Raw genomic sequence first — 20,948 nt, 5'->3', positions numbered from 1 at the left:
ATTATTATTATTATTATTATTATTTAACTACAGCACTGTATATTTTTTTCCCCAAAGGGAAGATTGGCGGCTTTATGGACATCCTTTTGATGTTGGAGACGACACCTGGGGAACTCCCTGCCCCTCTGAGGCCAAGATGCCCCCCCTGGACCCCGTAAATGAACCCCATAAATTTTGGGGAAAACATCTGGACAATTCTAACACACACACCCCTTCTCACGCAAAAAGACACCATGTTGGTCTTTTCTTCCAAGTGCTTTAATTTTTAGCGCCTCAGCACGGTTGACCCAAACATTAACCAGATGGAGGTACGCGGGCACAAAAATGTCCACATGGCTCCTTCACCTAGTTGGGATCCCCACACCATCCTTCGAGGCTTCATCTTCAGAAGAGGACACCGATCCTGATCCTTGTGGGTGGTTTTTACGGCGCTCAGGTGAGGTGGGGTGGAGGTGGGGTGGCTTAAGCATCCCTCTTTTTGGCTTTTGTTTTTCTTCCTCATGCAGCCGCGCAAAACCCCTGGAGGATCTCAAGGGAGTTCCGGAGAAGACGACCACGTGCAACATTCCTGTCGCTGCGCTTGGTTGAGCTGTCCGTTCGCCGTTTTCATTTCGGAACAATCGTTCTCGCGTCCTCTTCGTCCTACCTGTTTGGCCTGCGAGTTGGGGAATGATTCCAAAGCCAATGTGCCACACTTCCCATCCCCGCATCTAAGGGCTGGCTGGCTGGCAAGCAAGCAACGCCCCGCCTTACATCTCCAGAAGATACCGATATTTTTTTCCTAGGAATCTAGCAGAAAATCTCGGACTTGGGTGAATTTCACAGACAGCGTGATTATCCCTGTGAGGAGGACTAGTAGAAAAAGGCATTTTTGTAAGAAAAAGTTCCTAGGCCGAGGTCCCTTCTTCAAAAAGTGATCCACGCAGTCGGCCAACGAGTACTTTTTCGGGACGTAGCCGAGGTGGGCCTGAGCTTTATCAATTTTGAAGGTGTTTGTGACATACATATTGTGCACCTGTAAATTGGGAAGAAAGAGATTTATGTAAACCCACCTTGAGCCTATTAAAACCAGCCTTTAAAACCCCTCTTACTCCAAGCCTTAATAGCAATACGAATAGCACTTAGACTGATATACCGCTTCATAATGGTTTACAACCCTCTCTAAGCTGTTTACAGAGTCAGCCTATTTGCCCCCAACAATCTGGGTCCTCATTTTACCCACCTCAGAAGGATGGAAGGCTGAGTCAACCTCGTATCAAACTATCAGCAGTGGGCAGAGTTTGCCTGAAATATTGCATTCTAACCACTGTGCACTATGGAAGGAAGGAAGGAAGGAAGGAAGGAAGGAAGGAAGGAAGGAAGGAAGGAAGGAAGGAAGGAAGGAAGGAAGGAAGGAAGGAAGGAGAAAAGGAAGAGCAATAGCACTTAGACTTATATACCACTTCACAGTGCTTTACAGCCCTAAATGGTTTACAGAGTCAGCGTATTGCCCCCAACAATCTGGGTCCTCATTTTACCCACCTCGGGAGGATGGAAAGCTGAGTCAACCTTGAACTGGTCAGGATCAAACTGCAGTGGACAGACTTAACCTGCAATACTGCATTCTAACCACTGTGCCACAAGGTAGGAGAATGAGAAAGGGAATTACCGTAAAACAGGAAGGGAGGGAGGGAGGGAGGATTAGCAATAGCACTTAGACTTATATACCGCTTCACAGTGCTTTACAGTCCTCTCTAAGCGGTTTACAGAGTCAGCCTATTGCCCCCAACAATGTGGGTCCTCATTTTACTCATTTCGGAAGGATGGAAGGCTGAGTCCAACCTTGAGCCTGGTGAGATTCAAACTGCCAAATTGCAGGCAGCTGGCAGGCAGCAAAAGTAGCCTGCAGTACTGCACTCTAACCACTGCGCTACCGTGGCTCAAAAATCTGGCTTAAAATCTAAGTATCTCCCCAGGTCTTGATGCTGATATTTGCTTTGGTGATGTTGGAAAGGATTTGCGGGCAAGGCTCTCTGCATTTTCCAAATTTAACTGTTGCATGTAGTCTACTGCCCAGATTGGGTTAAAAAAATTGAGTGGCTTATAAACTGAGCATTGGGTAGAACAGAGCCTACAGTTACAAAGCATTGCATCCATGCATAGGAGGCAGCTGAAAAAATCGATCGTAGCCTCGGTGGTCTATCTGTAAAACGGGCAGCTTGGACAATTTGAGACCCACCCTCCCGGGTACACCGAGGGCAAAGGCTGGCAAATGGAACAACAGCAGGGTCCCACCACCAAGGAGCCCCTTCGCCCCCTCGCCAATTGCTCAAGGATGCCTTACTTCATTTCTGGTGATCAGGGGTGGGATTTCCACGATGGGGAACAACAGATTTTGCACTTTTTCCACGACGACAGCTGTGGAAGAGAAAACACAGCTTTTGCGGTTACAGGTTCAATAGGAAGCGACATGTGTGCCCAGCCTCCATCTTAGAAACCTCTCTCACGAGGAATTGGGGAGGCAAGTCATAAAAAAAAAAAAGCATAGCAATTAAAGTATTGAAGCGGGCAAGAGACGATGGCTAGATGATTTCTCTCTTTTTGTTGTTGTTCTGATTCGCTTTTGCTTTTCTCTCTCTTTTCTTTCTTTTTTTAGGTAGGCGACATGACTAGAAGTTAGATAGGATAGAAAGAAAAAGGCTTTGAATAAAGGGTGTCATGATTAAAAGTTAGAATAAGGGATAGAAATAAGAGAAGGGGGAATATTAGCGTACACACTTTTATATAATAAAATAAAAGCACTAACGAGAGAAAACGTGGAATAATTGAATAATGACAGATTGCAACTTAATATAAATTCTACAATTCTACAGAGGAATTATTGAGTCTGTCATTTGCACCTCTATAACTGTCTGGTTCGGTTCTGCAACCCAACAAGAAAAACACAGACTTCAGAGGATAATTAGAACTGCAGAAAAAATAATTGCTACCAACCTGCCTTCCATTGAGGACTTGTATATTGCACGAATCAAGAAGAGGGCCGTGAAAATATTTGCAGATCCCTCGCATCCTGGACATAAACTGTTTCAATTCCTACCCTCAAAACGACGCTATAGAGCACTGCACACCAGAACAACTAGACACAAGAACAGTTTTTTCCCAAAGGCCATCACTCTGCTAAACAAATAATTCCCTCAACACTGTCAGACTATTTACTGAATCTGCACTACTATTAATCGTTTCATAGTTCCCATCACCAATCTCTTTCCACTTATGACTGTATGACTATAACTTGTTGCTGGCAATCCTTATGATTTATATTGATATATTGATCATCAATTGTGTTGTAAATGTTGTACCTTGATGAACGTATCTTTTCTTTTATGTACACTGAGAGCATATGCACCAAGACAAATTCCTTGTGTGTCCAATCACACTTGGCCAATAAAAATTCTATTCTATTCTATTCTATGTGTACCATTATTTGAAATGTACAAGTTGATTGAATGTAATAACTATGATTAATTCTACTAGTTTTATTTGTATTAGAACATATGACACCCAGGTGCTACACGCATTGATTTTAAAAAATAAATAAATAAATAAAAAACTTGGGGGGAAAAGAAACCTCTCTCACATCTGTCTTATGTACTGGGGGACGCTATTTTCTATGGAAAAAAATAATATAAAGGACCAAGTTGAAAATCTGAAAGAGGTTCATCAGAATAGAGAACTGGCTGTGGTTTTTGAGGTGCGTAGCATTTCAAACCCAATAAGAAACCAGCATTGAGCCAATGATTGGAGACTGTTTACCTGTTAGATGAACCAGAAAAACAGGAATATGGATCCAGGGATTTTGGTAGCCCAGTCTTTCGAACTGAAAATAAAGAGGAAGACAGACTGACGAGGACAATTCTTTACTCCAGGAGTCTCCAAACTTGGTAACTAAGACTTGTGGACTTCAACTCCCAACATGCTGTCTGGGGAATTCTGGGAGTTGAAGTCCACAAGTCTTAAAGTTGCCAAGAATGGACACCACTGGTCTAAAGGTACAAGAGCTGGCAGGGGAATTCTGGGAGTTGAAGTCCACAAGTCTTAAAGTTGCCAAGAATGGACACCACTGATCTAAAGGTACAAGAGCTGGCAGGGGAATTCTGGGAGTTGAAGTCCACGAGTCTTCAAGTTGCCAAGAATGGACACCACTGGTCTAAAGGTACAAGAGCTGGCAGGGGAATTCTGGGAGTTGAAGTCCACAAGTCTTAAAGTTGCCAAGAATGGACACCACTGGTCTAAAGGTACAAGAGCTGGCAGGGGAATTCTGGGAGTGGAAGTCCACAAGTCTTAAAGTTGCCAAGTTTGGAGACTCCTGTGTTAGTCAACAGTGCCAAAATATAGGGCAGGACCCACTAAATGCATAATGGAGGAATACCAGCTGCTCACGGAGGTCCCAAGAATGGACTTTCAGGACCCTCATCTGTCTTTCTTCGTCATCTGAGGCAGCAATTAAACAGTTTACAGACATCAATTTACAGATCTTGGACTCACCAAGGGCAAGAGCCACTCAAACTGGTTGACTTCTTCCCCGTCGTTGATAAAGTACGCCTGGCCACCCTAGAAAGGACATCAGTGAGGAAGGCGGCTTTGAAATCCCTGCGATGCTCCCACCCAGTTACAAATATAAAAAATGTGTTTTTAAAATCTTGATTTTTACCGGTGTAATGCTTTTTTGCTCTTTTTATTGTTTTTAAATTTCTTTTTAAAATTTTAATTGTAATGTATGTTTCGAAATATGAGCTGCCCAAGAGTTGTTTGCTGAGATGGGCAGCTATAGAAATCAGAGATGGAGAGAGATGATAGATGATAGATAGATGATGGATGATGGATGGATGGATGGATGGATGGATGGATGGACAGATAGAAGACAGCCAGGTGGATAGGCAGACAGATAGGTGATAGATAGATAGATAGATAGATAGATAGATAGATAGATAGATAGATAGATAGATAGATAGATAGATAGATAGATAGACGATCTATCTATCTATCTATCTATCTATCTATCTATCTATCTATCTATCTATCTATCTATCTATCTACCATCCATCTATCTATCTACCATCTATCAATCTATCTATCTATCTATCTATCTATCTATCTATCTATCTATCTATCTATCTATCTATCTATCTATCGTGTCTATCTATCATCTATCTATCTATCTATCTATCTATCTATCTATCTATCTATCTATCTATCTATCTATCTATCTATCTATCTATCTATCTATCTATCTATCTATCTATCTATCGTATCTATCTATCTATCTATCTATCATATCTATCTATCGTATCTATCTGTCTGTCTGTCTATCTATCTATCTATCTATCTATCTATCTATCTATCTATCTATCTATCTATCTATCTATCTACCTATCTACCTATCTATCTATCGTATCTAGCTAGCTAGACAGTCAGACAAACAGACGGACAGAGAGAAAATCAATCGATAAAAAATCCTTTTGTTCCAAAACATCTGACTTTTAGCTCTTAAGCAGTAACTTGGAGATTCCCCTCCCCCTTCCAACCTTTTACAGATAGTCCTCAACTTACAACCATTCATTTAGTGACCGTTTGAAGTTACAACAGCAGTGAAAAACTAATGAGCGATTCTCAGACTTACGACCGTTGTAGCCATCCACATGGTCACCTGATCAAAATTCGGGTGCTTAGCGTCTGGCATGTATTTATGATGGTTGCACTATCCCGGGGTCATGTGATCTGCATTTACGACTTTGACAAGCCAAGTCAATGGGGGACCCCAGATTCGCTTAACGACCACACGATTCACTTCACGGCCGCAGCGCCTGGCTTAGAAACTGTGGCAAAAAAGGTCGTAAAATGGAGCACCGCTCTGTCAACAACTGCCTTGCTTAGCAACGGAAATGGCGGGTTCAGTTATGGCTATAAGTCGAGGACAACCTGTATATTAGAATCCCAACTGAAAAAAGCAACGGAACGATCAAGGAAAAATAGGCCATCGGAGCATAAAAGTTACGGATGAAGTCCGCGTTATCTCTGGAAGACTGGGAAATCAAAAACTCACCGCGATATAGTCCATTTCGGGAGTGAGAGCCTTGGCCGCAAGGATGTGGGCTTGGACCAGATTTTTCACGTGTACCCAGTTCGTCAGGACTCCCGAATCGCCGAAATGGACATTAAAAAAACCTCTTTCCATATTGAGCTGTTGGCAAAACACAAACATCACAAAGGGGCAGCTAAGCTAGAAGATATGGATGCTTGAAAAAGAAGCAATGTGGGAAAGGAAGAGCTATCTGAATTCTTTTATCTTTTCTTTCTTTCTTTCTTTCTTTCTTTCTTTCTTTCTTTCTTTCTTTCTTTCTTTCTTTCTTTCTTTCTTTCTTTCTTTCTTTCCATTCCTTTCCTTTCCTTTCCTTTCTCTCTCTCCCTTCCTTCCTTCCTTCCCCTTCCCTCATTTTTTTCCCTCCCCGCTCCCTGCCTCCTTTCTTCCATTCTACCCTTCCTTTCTTTTTTTCCTCTCTCCCTTCCTTTCTGCCTCCTTCCTTCCTTCCTTTCTCTTTCTTTTTTTCCTTTCTTATTTCTTTTCTCCCTCCCTCCTTTTCTTTCTTTCTTTCCTTTCTTTCATTCCTTTCTTTTTCTCTCTCTCACTTCCTCCCTCCCCCTTTTCTTTCTTCCTTCCTTTTTCTTTCCCTCCCTCCTTCCCTCTTTTCTTTCTTTCTTTTTCTTTCTCTTTCCTTTCGTTCCTTCCTTTTTCCCTCCCTCCCTCCCTCTTTCTTTCTTCCCAACATTTAGAGCAGGGCTTCCCAAACTTGGCAACATGGAGATCTGTGGCCTTCAGCTCCCAGAATGCCCTAGCCATAGCTGGCTATGAAATTCTAGGAGTTGGTCCAGAGATCTTAAAGTTGCCAAGTTTGAAAAACCGATTTAGAGCAATCCTGGAGGGGGAGATATCGATATATTGTTCTTAGGTGAAGAAAAATGGATTGTTCCATTTTTTCTCCTTTTTTTTTTGACCTAAAATGCAGAGATAGAAAAAAAAATGCAATGCTCAATGGGTCCCTATTCGTCTTGCCTGGAGGCCTTATTTACTTGAGGAATAAACCACGTTTCTTGGTTTATTCTTCAGCCAAGGTTGGCTAATGATATGCAACACGTTTCCAAAAGACCTTGTTAGCTTTCCCTGCAAAGGTGTTTCTGTGACCCCCCACCTCCCTCATCATCTACCTTGCGATGCCCATCAAAATACATACGGCCAACCGAGACAAATGCTGCAGCTCTTCCGGTCCATAAATTCCAGGAGGGCGGATTGCACATGTGTGTAACTTCCCTCCTCCTGTGAAGTAAAGCAAGCCAGAATGAATTCTTGAAGGGATGAAATGACAACCTTCAGTCCTTTGGCTGCAATTCCTAGATGGTTGTAATGCCAGACTAGACTAGACAATATCAGATAAGACTGGAGGCGAGATGAGGAGTGACTGCGGGGTGAGAGATGGGCAGGTGGGCAGGACGAGGGGAGAGCAGGTAGCCAGGGGTGGGGCCAGCCAGAAGTAGTATTTGCCAGTTCTCTGAACTACTCAAAATGTCTACTACTGGTTCGCCCAAACTGGCTGAATTCCACCTCTGGAAAAAAGGCAGCTGAGCCCTCAGAAGGAAAGGGACATGGTATACATTTCAGAAGGGAATCCTCCCTAGTTTCTTGGACTGTAAAGGCGAGGGGACAGAGATGGTACTTGCAGACTAGCAAAATTGATGTAAGCCCTTTAAAGCAATCCAGCCAGAAAGCACTACCTAGGAATACGAGCTCTGTCTTTATACTAAGACTAGCTGATAACCCGGCATTGCCCGGGTATTTAATTATCCCAATCCTGTATTAGGATTTTCCCCCTTACCAGAGGGAGCTCCCTTGTGGAGTACTGCCGAGCCGTTACCATGGCAACTCCACTGTGCTGTACAGTAGAAGCCATTTTAAGGCAGTACAGTAGACACTGTTTTAAGGCACAACAGGCTGTATCTTAACAAAACACCCCCCCCGAGGGGTTTTAGGAGTGCATTACCCCCGCAGTATTTTTTTTCCAGAGTACCATCTGTGTACCAAATTTGGTTGAAATTGCTCGAGGCGTTCCAGAGTTATATGGAACATACACACACACACAGCCATTTTATATATGTATGTATGTATGTATGTATGTATGTACGTACGTATGTATAAAATGTAAAGTGGGGGGAGAGATGAAGGGCAAAACTTCACATGCGAAAACCTGCAGAGAAGTACCTGGTAGGGGTGATCCATTAGCCGTCAAGACCATTTGTTCTGCGATTGCTTTCGTCCGGGAATATTCATTAACTTGCTAAAAGAGAGAAAGAGAAAGAGAAAAAAAGGCAGCTCCCTAGGTGGCTCAGTGGCTAAGACGCCGAGCTTGTCGATCAGAAAGGTCGACGGTTCGAATCCTGCGTGAGCAGGGAGGTTGGACTAGATGACCTTCCAAGGCCCCTTCCAACTCTGTTACTGTTACTTAGATTTTAGAATTGTGATTGTCCCCCTTGCACGCTCCAAAATGTTTCAAGGAACTGGAGTTTGCGAAACCTTGCACACTCGTGCAAAATTTTCAACCCGGGCAGAAATCAGCACCTCAATTTCTTCCTTCCACCCATGGGGCGTTCGACTCCAATCCCCCAAGTTCAGCCACATGCTTAAAAAAGTACAGGCGGTCCTTGACTTGAGACCATTCATTTAACGACTGTTCGAAGTTACGACAGGGCGAAAATAAGTGACTCACAACAATCGGTCCTTGCACTTACAACCGTTGTAGCATCCCCATGATCACTGGATCCAAATCCAGGCACTTGGAAGGTGGCATGTACTTATGACGGTTGCAATGTCCGGGAGTCATGTGATCACCATTTGCAACCTTTCCAGCCGGCTTCCGACAAGCAAAGTCAATGGGGGAAGCCGGATTCACTTAATGACCACTTGGTTCATTTAACGATGTGACAAAAAAGGCCCCAAAATCGGGCGTGACTTACTTAATGACCACCTCTCTTCCTCCCGCCCCCCCCCGGAGGTTCCAATCACAATTATGGTGTAAATTGAGGCCTACCTGTAATTTATTTCAGCTAGAAGACATACCTGCTCTAAAGGAACATAGGAGACGGTCGCTTCATCGCCATCCACAATCGTTTCTCCTGCAAAGACCACATTGACTGTACTGGTGTAGATCAACCTGGGGATCCTTCGCCGCTTGCAAACTGGGGAGACACAGAAAGGGGCAAGGGTGAGGGTGCAAATTACGCCACGTGGCCCAAATGTCGTGGAAGGGCAAGAGAGGTTGAAGGCGCGAGCCATCGTTGCGTCAAACCTGGAAGATAAAGGGGAGCCGAGCAGGGTTGACTTCAAAACCTTAAGCAAAGCAGAGCTGGGGAAAAGTATTGGGATGAGAGACCACAAGGAGATCTCTGGACGGTCAGTTAATCTGAGAAGTGGAAAACTATCGCGCAGGAAGATGAAGGGAAATTAATTTTGGCAAGAATACGGAAGTTTCCAGGATGTTACCATCAGTTGGCCTGCCACGTCCACCAAGCCACGTCCACTGAACTGGTAGTAAAAAAAAAAATTGAAACCTACCACTGCTCCAAAGCCTGTGACTCTGTAGTGAAAACGCCGGGCAACAATGCGACAATTGATTGCAACACTCCATTTCTTGTGACTACAGAACAGTGGTGGGTTTCAAATTTTTTTACTACCGGTTCTGTGGGCATGGCTTAGTGGGCGTGGCTTGGTGAGCGTGGCATGGGAAGGTTACTGCAAAATTCTCTGCAAAAGGCAGAGAAGAGATGGGGGCGGGGCCAGTTAGAATTTTTACTACCGGTTCTCAGAACTACTCAAAATTTCCACTACCGGTTCTCCAGAACTGGTCAGAACCTGCTGAAACTCACCTCTGCTAGAGAAGGATGTTAAGCATGTGTTTCCTAGTGCCCCAAAAAGTAACCGGACTTCCCTCTCACCAGTCCCCAAATATAAGCCTAAATATCAGTCTGGTCTCCTCTTAGTAGTTCAATCCTGAATTTGGCCAGCAAAAGTCGATCTGTCCCTTTTTGTCACTTACAGCCACCACAAAACACCACTTACACACCTTCAAGGATGATTCCGGTCCCTCCGATGTTAACCGACCGAATGTGTTTCCTGCGCAGCTAGGAGAAGAGGAAGAACCACACTGTCACAACAAGACAGAAAAAGGACTTGCTCCATTCCAGTGTTTCTTAAGCTCCACCCCTTTAAGACAGGTGGACTTCAACTCCCAGAATTCCCTGGGCAAAGGAATTCTGGGAGCTGAAGTCCATGCGTCTTAAAGAGACTGAAATTAAGAAGCACTGCTCTATTCCCTTTATATTTCCTGAACAGTTATGGCAGAAGGTTCTAGAAACGTTGCATTTCTTTTTCGTGTTGGGTCAACTGCCCAGAGTTATTTGATGACCATTAAGTTCGGTCTCCAGCCTGAGAAAGTCCCTGCTGTTAGGGTTGCATTCAGTGGTGGGATTCAGCCAGTTCGCACCACTCCGAGAGAACCGGTTGTTAACTTTCTGAGCAGTTTGGTGAACTGGTTGTTGGAAGAAATCATTAGGGCAGAGAACCGGTTGTTAAATTATTTGAATTCTACCACTGGTTGCATTCCTAATAATACTCTTTCCTCCTTCTATTTTCCCCAGAACAACAAACCTGTGAAGTGGATTGGACTGGGAGAACATGATTGGCCCAAAGTCACCCAGTTGGCTTTCATACCTATGGCAGGACTAGAACTCACTGTCTCCTGGTTATTGGCTCAGAGTCACCCAGCTGGCTTTCATGGCTAAAATAGGACTTGAACTCACCGTCTCTTGGTGATTGGCCCAAAGTCAACTAACTTTCATGCCCAAGGTGGGATTAGAATTCACTGTCTTCTAGTGATTGACCCAAAGTAACCCAGCTGGTTTTTGTGCCTGAAGCAGGACTAGAACTCACTGTCACCTGGTGATTGGCCCAAAGTCACCCACCTGGCTTTCGTACCTACAGCAAGACCAGAACTCACCATCTCCTAGTTTCAGAATAAACTTCCCACATCTTCAAGAGAGCCTGCATCGTTTGCAAAACTCCAGAGCTACCGAAGGAAAATCAAACTGGACTCACTTGTTGTATGCCGGTCTTCCCATACGAGGCTGCATGGATGAGACAATCCACACCTTCGCAGGCTGAATACAAATCACTAAAGTTTCTCACGTCCGACTGTAAGGCAGGAGAAAACTTGTATGAGTGTCTTATTGGAGGACAAGTGTCCATTTTTTCCCAGCCTATTGAATTTCAACCAGTGGTGGGTTTCTACCAGTTCGCCCTAATTCGGGTGAACCGGTAGCAGTGGTATGCAGGAGGCTCCACCCACCCACCCAAATGAGATCAAAAACGCTCTGCGCCGCGTGCTCGCAAAGCAAGCCCGTGCACCTGCGCGCTACCGACAGCAAACCTGTAGCGCCAGGATTTGAAACCCCACTACTGACTTCAACTATAACTCCCAGAATCGTCTTTTTTCATGTTGGCTGGGGAATTTAAAGCTCTCCCTGGCTTGGAGACCAGTTCATTTGAAGGATGGTCTTTTCCAAGATTATATCTATCCGACCCACCTGAACAGGGAGGTAGGGATTGTTGTGGGTCCCCTATCTTGAGGAGCTCCACCTGGTGGGACCCAGAAGAAAGGGCCTTCTCTGTGGTGGCTCCCTCCCTGTGGAATATCATTCCCACAAAGAAAAGATTGGACACCATTTTGATACTCTTTTGAAAGACCTGAAGGCCTAGTTTGGCCAACGAGGCCTGGGAACCACAGAGAGGGATGGAGCCCATCAAGTGGCTCGTTTGTTTGTTGTCGCCGGTGTGTGTTGTGTGTGTGTGTGAAAAGGTAAAGGTAAAAGTTCCTCTCGAACATATGACTCTAGGGGGCAGTGCTCATCTCCGTTTCAAAGCCGAAGAGCCAGCACTGTCCGAAGACATCTCCGTGGTCATGCGGCCAAAGGCGCACGGAACTCTGTTCCCTTCCCACCAAAGGTGGTCCCTATTTTTCTACTTGCATTTTTTACCTGCTTTCGAACTGCTAGGTTGGCAGAAGCTGGGACAAGTCACGGGAGCTCAGCCCGTTACGCGGCACTAGGGACTCGAACCGCTGAACTGCTGACTTTTCGATCGACAAGCTCAGCCTCTTAGCCACTGAGCCACCACATCCCTTGTGTGTGTGAAGGAGGGGGGATTATTGGGTTTTGGATTGGGGTTTTATTTCTGTCAGCCACCCAGAGTCATCATGAATGACTTGGGCAGCCATATAAATTTTCTTAATGAATAAAATAAATAAAATACATTCTGGCAGTTGAAGTCCACACATCTTAAAATTGGAAGTTCTGAGTAGCAAGCCTGATTTTTATTTTTGATGGCAGCTCAGAGCCAAAATGACACAAGAGGCTAACGCCTTCTTCGCTGCTGGCTTCCACATCTTTGGCCCTTCCAGATGCCCGGACTTCAGTTCCCAGAATTCCCAGCAATGGGTCTGCTAGCTAAGGAATTCTGGGAGAGGAAATCCACAACTTTGGGACATGTGGAGTCATGTTGTCCATCTTGGCCCTAGTCTGACTTCAACCATTGTGCTATTCTATGATACTTTAATAAAAATAAAAAAAAAATTGTATTAATAAACCACATTCTGGATTCATGCGATTACAGATAGTCCTCCACTCAAATTGAGCTACGAATATATGTTGCTGAGAAATTTGCTAGGTGAGTTTTGCTCCATTTTATGAGTTTTCTTGCCACGTGAATCACTGCGGTTGTTAAATGAATAAACACGGTTGTTAAGTGAATCTGGCTTCCCCATTGACTTTGCTTGTGAGAAGGTCACAAAAGGGGATCACGTGACCCCGGGATACGGCGGCGTCATAAATTGTAATTAGTTGATGAGTCCGTGTACAGGTAATCCTCGACTTACAACAGGTCATTTAGCGACCGTTCAAAGTTGTAAGTGCGAGTCCAGGTCATACATCATTTTTTTTTCCCCCAGAGCCCATCCTAACTTTGAACCGTCGTTGAACCGACGGTCGTAAGTCGAGGATTACCTGCAAAGCTTCACCAAAATATCTATGCTTTGGTGGGTTTTCTCTCCCCTTCCAAAGGTGAAAAATGAGCAGAAACGAGAAATACCCTGATCAATATTATTCCTTTTGGAATGTCCCAAATCGGCGGATTAAAATCGTACAAAATGACTTTGGTTCCCGATTTAGCAAGAGCGCAGCCGAGCGTAAAGCCGAGATAACCGGCGCCTCCGGTTATGACCGCCTTGTCGCTGACTTTATTCAATGGCAGTGTCAGCGTCAGGATTTCAGGAGCCTTTTCGCCGATTTTGCCATCCTCCTTGTTGCATGTGTAGAACCGGCTGGGTTTCGGGTCCTTAGGCTTCTCCATTCCAGGCTGGGAAGATGGTGGAGCCCCCAGATCTCCATCCAGAGGGGCAAAGAGGCCACCTGCTCCTCACCTGCCTCAGGTGTAATGAGAGGAATCAGAACTCATTCTACCGTTCAAGGAGAATAGGGACGACTCAGGTTGAAATGGGGGGGGGGTCCGTGGTGGTCTCCAAGGGAGGGATGGGGAAAGGGGAGGGAGAGAGAAGGAGAGGGAAAGAGGGGGAGGGATGGAGGGGAAGTGGGGGGGAGAAAAAGAGGGAAGGAGAAAGAGATAGGGAAAGAGGGAAAGGAGAAAGGGAAGGAGAGGGAGGGAGAGAGAGGGAGGGATGGGGAAAGGGGAGGAAGAAAGGAGAGGGAAAGAGGGGAGGGAGAGAAAAAGGGGGGGAGAGACAGAGACAGGAAAGAGGGAAAGGCGAAAGGGAAGGAGAGGGAGGAGAGAGAGGAAAGATGGGGAAAGGGAGGAAGAGAGAAGCAGAGGAAAGAGGGAGGGGAGAAAAGAGGGGAGAGGGAGGAGGGAAGAGGGGAGGAGAAAAGAGGAAGGAGAGACAGAGATAGGGAAAGAGGGAAGGAGAAAGGAGAAAGGGAAGGAAAGGAGGGAGAGAGAGAGAGGTGGGACAGAGAGAGGGAGAAGGGGGAAGGAAGAGAGAGGGAGGATGGGGAAAGGGAGGAGAGAAGGGAGGGAGGGGAGAAAAGAGGAGGGAGAGGCAGGGATAGGGAAAGAAGGGAAGGGGAGAAGAAAAGAAAAGGAGAGATGGAGAGGTACCGAGGGAGAAATGGGGAAAGAGGGGAGGGAGGGAAGGGGAGGGAGAGAGGAATGGGGAAAAGAAGAGGGAGGGCAGGAAGGAGAGGGGGAGGGAGGAACAGGGGAAGGGCTAGAGGAAGGGAGGAAGGCAAAAAAAAACCCCTGATTTCTCCCTTTAGCTAACAAACCCACCGCGGGGGGAACGTTTGAGTTTCAGCCCCTCTGAGCCGGCCAGTTTCAGTTTACCCAGGGCGGGGGAGAGGGAGGGAAGGGAAGCCGGGCACCCCCTCCCCAAATTGCCCACCGGGAAGGCGATCAGCTCCAGCCGCCTCTCTTCTCCCCTCTGAGCGGCCGAGACCCCCGGCGGGTCATCTCCCCCCCATCAAGCTGGCGACGCCGAGCCATCCAGGGCAGCAGGGGGGGGATCGTGGGGCGGGGGGCGGCGGTCGCAAGCTAGAAGCGAACCTAACGCCCGCCCGGCTCTGCGCGCAGGCTCCGGCCCGTATATATCGGATCAGAAGCGCACTCAAAAAGAAGCGAAGCTCTGGCCGAAGCCGCGACACGCGTGTCCGGTGCGGGTCCGTCGGAACTGCGCGTATTCTTATTACTTTGGATCTCCAGGATCCCGGGGTGGGCTGGGGTCTTTGCAAAAGGCAAGTGGGGAGAGGTGTCTTCTTGGGAGTTAGGCTGGACAGGGGTCGAGGAGGACTCCGTCGCCTACGACAAGACCTAAGTTTAACTCACAGAATCATCTATTGTAATGTCCTTCCTGTTAAAGACTACTTCAGCTTCAATTGCAATAATACAAGAGCGACCAATAGATTTAAACTTAATGTCAACCGCTTTAATCTAGATTGCAGAAAATATGACTTCTGTAACAGAATCATCAGTGCTTGGAACACTTTACCTGACTCTGGTCTCTTCCCATAATCCTAAAAGCTTTATCCAAAAACTTTCTACTATTGACCTCACCCCATTCCTAAGAGGACCATAAGGGGCGTGCATAAGCGCACAAACGTGCCTACCATTCCTGTCCTATTGTTTTTCTTTTCTTCTTCCTATATACATATATGCTTATACCTCCTTATATTTACCCATATATGTGTTTATATATTATATAATCTTTTTGTATGATACCTACATATATTGTTATGACAAAATAAATAAATAAATAAATAAAATCTCCACGAAGTCATCAAGAGTTACTGAAAAGAGACTTGGATCAACAGGTTGAGGATTTTTTTTATTGCGAATAAAATAAAGGTCGATCAAAGGATGGAGTTGCGTTGGGCGGCAGCTCATCCGATCCATGTTTCATAGCTTAACATCAATTAGCCAATGTATCTTCTTGTCCAAGGTCTGGAAATCTTCTCCTTCCAACTGTGACTATAAACCTTAAGCCAAGTTACTGGTCCACTTGAGCAACCTTAAGCCAAGTTAATGGTCCACTTGAGAAACCTTAAGCCAAGTTATTAATCCACTGTTGAGGGCTGGGCAGGCAACCTTCCAGAGGCAATTTTCTGTCCTCTAATTAGTTCTCCAATTCTGTCTTCCAACACACACACACACACACAACCACACATACGCCACACTGCAGGATAAACCAGTGTTTCTCGACCTCCAGAATTTGAAGATGTGGGTGGACTGTGCTGGCTGGGGAATTCTGGGAGTTGAATTTTCCAAGTTCCTGAGGTTGAGAAACCTGGGTAGTAATGTATCGTTCTGGCTGGATCCCTGGATCGAAGCAGGAGCTATTGGGAGGAGGATGGGCGTGCACAAATCTCTTGCACACCATGATTTTGGATGAGAGGGCTGCCCCCATGAGAGAGAGGGAGGGAGACAGACAGAGACAAAGAGCGAGAGATAAAAAATCCAACAGCAAAACCATAGGATTTTGTATCACACACGGTTTATTGTTAAACTTAGAAATCATTACACTGATTGAAAGAGAAAGGGGTTGGACTAGATGACCTCAAAGGTCCTTTCCAACTCTATTATTCTGTGACATCTCATGGTAGCGGTGAAAAACGGAGGCCACTTCTGCCCAGGGGAGCTAATCCTCAGAGGCGCTTTGATCCAGGCACTTACCTGCCCAAAATTACCTTGTTTTCGAAGCTGTCCCCAGGTGGTCACAGGCCTTTGAACTCCCCAACAAATTATTCAGCATCCCAACATGCCTCCCTTAAACCTGGGGTCCCCAACCCCTGGGCAGAAGCCTACTACCGGGACAGTGTCCTGTTCGGCCGTGCAGGCAGCGGGAGAGTCTGTGTGGACACATGAAGCTCCCCCTCGTGCGAGTTGGCGGACACTTGTTCCCCTCACACGAATGGCAGCCATTTTGCGATCACACAAATGGAGCGGCATGCGCTCAAGCGAGCCCCCTACCATACATTAATCCCAGGGGTGGGCCGCTGGATATTCGCAGGGGTTCGGGAGAACCGGTAGCTAAGATTCTGTGCAGTTCGGAGAACCCCCAAATCCCACTCCTGGCTGGCCCCTCCCCATCCCACCCCCTCCCAGGAGTCCCGACGTGGCCCGTTTTAGATTCAGGTAACTGCAGGACGCGCGCGGAGGCTCGGGGAGAGCGAAAAATGCGCCGACCAGAAGTTCGGGAATGCCAGAAACGGGCCCGTTTCCAGCCTCTGGGGCCTGGGGAGACCGTTTTCGTCCTCCCAGAGGCTCAAGGAAGACCTCCGGAGCCCAGGGAGGGAAAAAACGCCCCCTTTGCCATGGTGCAGGAAGTTAAGTAGCCCATATCGACCATGGCCATGCCCACCCAGCAACCGGGCAGAGAACTTCTTGCTAAAAAAATTTGTAGCCCATCCCTGGGTAATCCATAATAATTGGAAGAAACTCTGGTTCAAAACAGCCCCGGTTTCAATCCTACATTACTGTCTGCATCTTAGTGCATCTCATGAAGTCTGAAGCTTTTAATGAAATTACTTAGTTCAAAAAAAAAAAAAAAAGGCCCCTCACGATTCGGAGCCCCCATAAATTAAGTGTCGTGTCCCACTCTTCCGCTGACAGCCGGGTCGGGGAAATCCGAATCAGGCTTGCCTCTGCAGCTCTGCCAAAGTCCTAGCAAAGTTCTCAAGGCAGGCAGGAGACCAGGAAGTGACTTCAGCAATCCAAGGTAGACTTTGCCTGACTCAGAGAATGCCAGAAAGCAGATCCTTTATATAGGCCATGGGGTGTGGCTCCATGACTCAGCATTTATCCAGGCCTGCCCCTCCCTTCCTTTTGCTGACGCCACCTATCAATTCTCCTGAAGCGAGGATCTCTCCAGGCTCCAGCTGTTGGTAATTCACATTCCTCAGGCTCACATGCTGTGGGGGAGGGGGAGGGGTCTAGTTGCTCCGTTTGCCTGGGCATGGAGCCAGGCTGGAGGCACGTCAGACCCTTCGTCTTGTTTGGCCTGTCTGGGCATGGTGCCAGGGCTGGGGCCTGGAGGCATGCCAGGACATTCCTCAGCGTTCGGTAGGAGATAAGAGGGACCCGGCTGCGGGGAAAGCGAGCGAGACACAACACTAAGCCAGTTTTACTCTTACAGGGTTTGAGACCATTGCAACGCCTTTGTTGCAGTGGTGGGTTTCAAATTTTTTTTTTACTATCGGTTCTGTGGGTGTGGCTTGGTGGGCATGGTGTAAAATCCCCATTCCCACCCCAGTCCGGGGGAAGGATACTGCAAAATCCCCATTTCCTCCCCATCAGCTGGGACTCGGGAGGCAGAGAATAGATGGGGGCCAGTCAGAATTTTTACAAACTATTCAAAATTTCCGCTACCGGTTCTCCAGAACTGGTCAGAGCCCGCTGCAACCCCACCTCTGCTTTGTTGTTGTTGCTCAAAGTAGCAACCGGAGGATGGTTTTGTTGTGACACTACAACTTTTACAAACAGTCTTAATCCCAAACCGTAGGCTGTTTTAAGGAAAGGCTCCGGAGCCCGGGGAGCGCAAACCCACAACCCTCACCATGGTACAGGAGGCTGACTAGGCCATGCCCACCATGGCCACGCCCACCCAGCAACCGGACAGAGAACCCCTTGCTAAAATTTTTGAAGCCCACCCCTGATTAATCCCCTCTGCTCATCCCCGTTCCCAGCTGGGCCACCAAGCCAGGAATGCTGGGAATCACTACCTGACAGGAAATAAATAATTTGGGTCTTACTTCAAAGGCAAGAATCAACTTCCAAGCCAGACTCATAGTTACTTACCAATTGAAGAGACTATGTGTACCTCAGGGTTAATCTGTGGGGTCCTTGGTGCTCTCTCTGAGCTGAATGGTTTTCTTGGTTTCTTGAAACCAAGCCATTTACAGGTAGTCCTTGACTTACAGCCATTCGTTTAGTGACCGTTTGAAGACACAATGGCCCTGAAATAAGTGACTTATAAGCAGTTTGCAGACTTGTGTCCTCAAAAGTGATCAACATTCATTCGGACACTTGGAAACTGGCATGTATTTGTGACAGTTGCAGCATCCCAGGGTCATGTGATCACCCTATGGGGTCAGCCAGGTTCACTTAATGACTGGGTGATTCCCTTAACAACGGCAGCGATTCGCCTAACAACTGTGGCAAAGAAAAGTGGTAAAATGGGGTAATGCTCGCTTGCCGACTGGAATTTTGGGGTTTGGTTGTGGCCATAAGTCGAGGACTACCTGTGTTCCCCAGAGGCAAAAAAGTTTTCTGAAAACTGTTCGATGAGGGATAAAAAAGCCGTAACGTAAAAAGAACAATGTGAAGATGTAAAATATGAAGACACTCTAAGTGGCCTCAACAACTCTCAGAGAGAGCGCTAACGAGCAGATGACTGGAAGGAATAATCCTTCCAACATTCACTCCGAACGGAAGAAGCTTCTCGGATGCGAAGCGAAACCTCTTCAAGGAAAAACAGAGAATCCAGTTGCCTTTTGAAAAAAAAAAACACCTTTGGGCCAAGTCTGAATATTAGGGGGAGGGACTTCCTTTGTCTTCACGCATAGATTTTCTTCGCAGATAATCGTCTGCCACTTCGGCCAAGGAATATTTCTTTGGATGAAAGCCCAGCTCCTTCCTTGCTTTGTCTATCCGAAAAGTGTAGGTAACAAGGATGTGTCCCACCTAGAAAAGGAAACACACAAATGACATCAATTTGTGGTTTTGAATCCGTGGCAGACCGTGGCAGTAGGCTGCGAGAACCCACACAAAAACGACCCACAAATTGTGTATTCAGCTGATAAAATCCCTAAATAGTCCTCAAAATATTGAGGACTTCTCCTGCTTTGGTGAATTAAGAAATACTTATTTTGGATGCTGTCTTGCAGCTGGTATACTTAAAACAGCCTGCGTTTTGGGATCAGGACTGTGTTTGTAAAAATTGCGGTATCACAGCAAAACCGCCCTCTGGTTGCTACTCTGAGCAACAACAACAAAGGCATTGCAAAGGTCTCAAACCCTGCAAGATTAAAACTGGCTTAGTTTATGGGGGCTCCAAATCGTGAGGGGCCTTTCCCCCCCCCCCCGAACTAAGTAATTTCATTAAAAGCTTCAGACTTCCTGAGATGGACTAAGATGCAGACAGTAGTGTAGGATTGAAACCGGGGCTGTTTTGAACCAGAGTTTCTTCCAATTATTATGGATTAGCCAGGGGTGGGCTTCAAAAATTTTAGGAAGGAGTTCTCTGCCCGGTTGCTGGGTGGGCGTGGCCATGGTGGGCGTGGCCTAGTCAGCCTCCTCACCATGGCAGAGGGGGTGTTTTTGCCCTCCCTGGGCTCTGGAGGCTTTTCTCGAGCCTCCGGGAGGGCGAAAACGGCTTCCCCAGTCTCCGGAGGCCCTCTGGAGGCCTGAAATAGGCCTGTTTCCGGTCTTCCTGAACTTTCGGTAGGTCCGTTTTTTGCCCTTCCCGAGCCTCTGTTCGCACCCTGCACTGCATCCAAAACAGGCCATGTGGAAACTCCTGGGAGGGCGGGGTGGGGTGGGCAGGGCCAGCCAGGAGTGGGATTTGGGGGTTCTCCAAACTACACAGAATCTTAGCTACAGGTTCTCCCGAACCTCTGCAAACCCCCAGCAGCCCACCCCTGGGATTACCACGCCATTAGTCCATGAAAGTTGGTTGATTGGACCTCTTTGTTTTCCAGAAGGAGATGAATAGAGTAGGATGGGTTTGGGATTGGGATTGGGATTGAGAATAGAATAGAATACAATAAAATAGAGTAGAATTAGAATTAGAATTAGAATTAGAATGGAATGGAATGGAATAGAATAGATATTGGAATGAAGAAGGAAGGAAGGAAGGAAGGAAGGAAGGAAGGAAGGAAGGAAGGAAGGAAGTCCTCGACTTACAACCAACCCCCCAAAAAGGGGATTTACAACCTGGATTCAAAGCTGGTTGCATCCCCTCTACAGTCATGGCCATGCGACCGACCCGTTTTACAACCTTGGTTACATACAACCGTAATGAGCAGGACTACTCGTGGCATCATCTCCTTTGAATAACCGTTATCCCAAAATCAGGAGCTTCCTCTCAAAGACAGGTTCCCACCCTTGGTTTAAGTACCCCGGTTGGTTGATTGGTTGGAAGAAAGAAAGGAGAGTTAGCGAGCTCTGCTCACATCCCAATTATTTCTTTGTGGGTGCTGGCGTAAGCAGAAAAGTTGTAGGTTGTTTGTTTGTTTACCTCTCTTCTGGTCAGGAACGGTGTAAAGTTAAATATGGGGTTAAGAAGCCAGTACAGGTGTTCCACCAA

The 20,948-nt window shown here is 46.5% G+C and overlaps 2 protein-coding genes across 2 annotated transcripts in view; both read right to left on the bottom strand.

The window, feature by feature from the left end:
• Positions 1–781: 781 nt before the first annotated feature.
• On the bottom strand, positions 782–13,486 carry LOC131185326 (putative short-chain dehydrogenase/reductase family 42E member 2). The gene is made up of 11 exons (XM_058157763.1): positions 13,226–13,486; positions 11,180–11,275; positions 10,149–10,206; positions 9,146–9,264; positions 8,291–8,366; positions 7,269–7,351; positions 6,083–6,220; positions 4,525–4,590; positions 3,793–3,856; positions 2,324–2,397; positions 782–1,015 (listed from the first exon to the last, which is right to left on the bottom strand). Exons 1-11 carry the CDS (start codon positions 13,484–13,486, stop codon positions 782–784), a joined length of 1,269 nt encoding a protein of 422 aa, XP_058013746.1.
• Positions 13,487–18,209: 4,723 nt separating this feature from the next.
• The window catches only part of LOC131185325 (putative short-chain dehydrogenase/reductase family 42E member 2), an 18,303-nt gene continuing 15,564 nt past the window's right edge, over positions 18,210–20,948 (bottom strand). Inside the window, exons 10-11 of the mRNA XM_058157762.1 lie at positions 20,880–20,948; positions 18,210–19,324 (exon numbers count right to left, since the gene is read on the bottom strand). The exon at positions 20,880–20,948 is cut by the window's right edge and continues 5 nt beyond it. Coding sequence (XP_058013745.1) covers positions 19,172–19,324; positions 20,880–20,948 — 222 coding nt within the window. The 3' untranslated portion in view covers positions 18,210–19,171. The remainder of the gene's footprint in view (positions 19,325–20,879) is intronic.

The sequence above is a fragment of the Ahaetulla prasina genome, chromosome 14 (genome assembly GCF_028640845.1).
Source record: "Ahaetulla prasina isolate Xishuangbanna chromosome 14, ASM2864084v1, whole genome shotgun sequence".
In the NCBI taxonomy this organism is placed as follows: Eukaryota; Metazoa; Chordata; class Lepidosauria; order Squamata; family Colubridae; genus Ahaetulla; species Ahaetulla prasina.
This window is presented reverse-complemented; position numbering and strand designations above follow the sequence as displayed.

Bases quoted from the DNA above. Each gene is read 5' to 3' on its own strand.
- LOC131185326 (XM_058157763.1), bottom strand. From the start codon at position 13,486: ATGGAGAAGCCTAAGGACCCGAAACCCAGCCGGTTCTACACATGCAAC. The intron at 9,265-10,148 runs GTGTGTAAGTGG...GTGTCTCCCCAG, and splicing joins GACCGGAATCATCCTTGAAG to TTTGCAAGCGGCGAAGGATC. The intron at 1,016-2,323 runs GTAAGGCATCCT...CCCAATTTACAG, and splicing joins CCCTGATCACCAGAAATGAA to GTGCACAATATGTATGTCAC.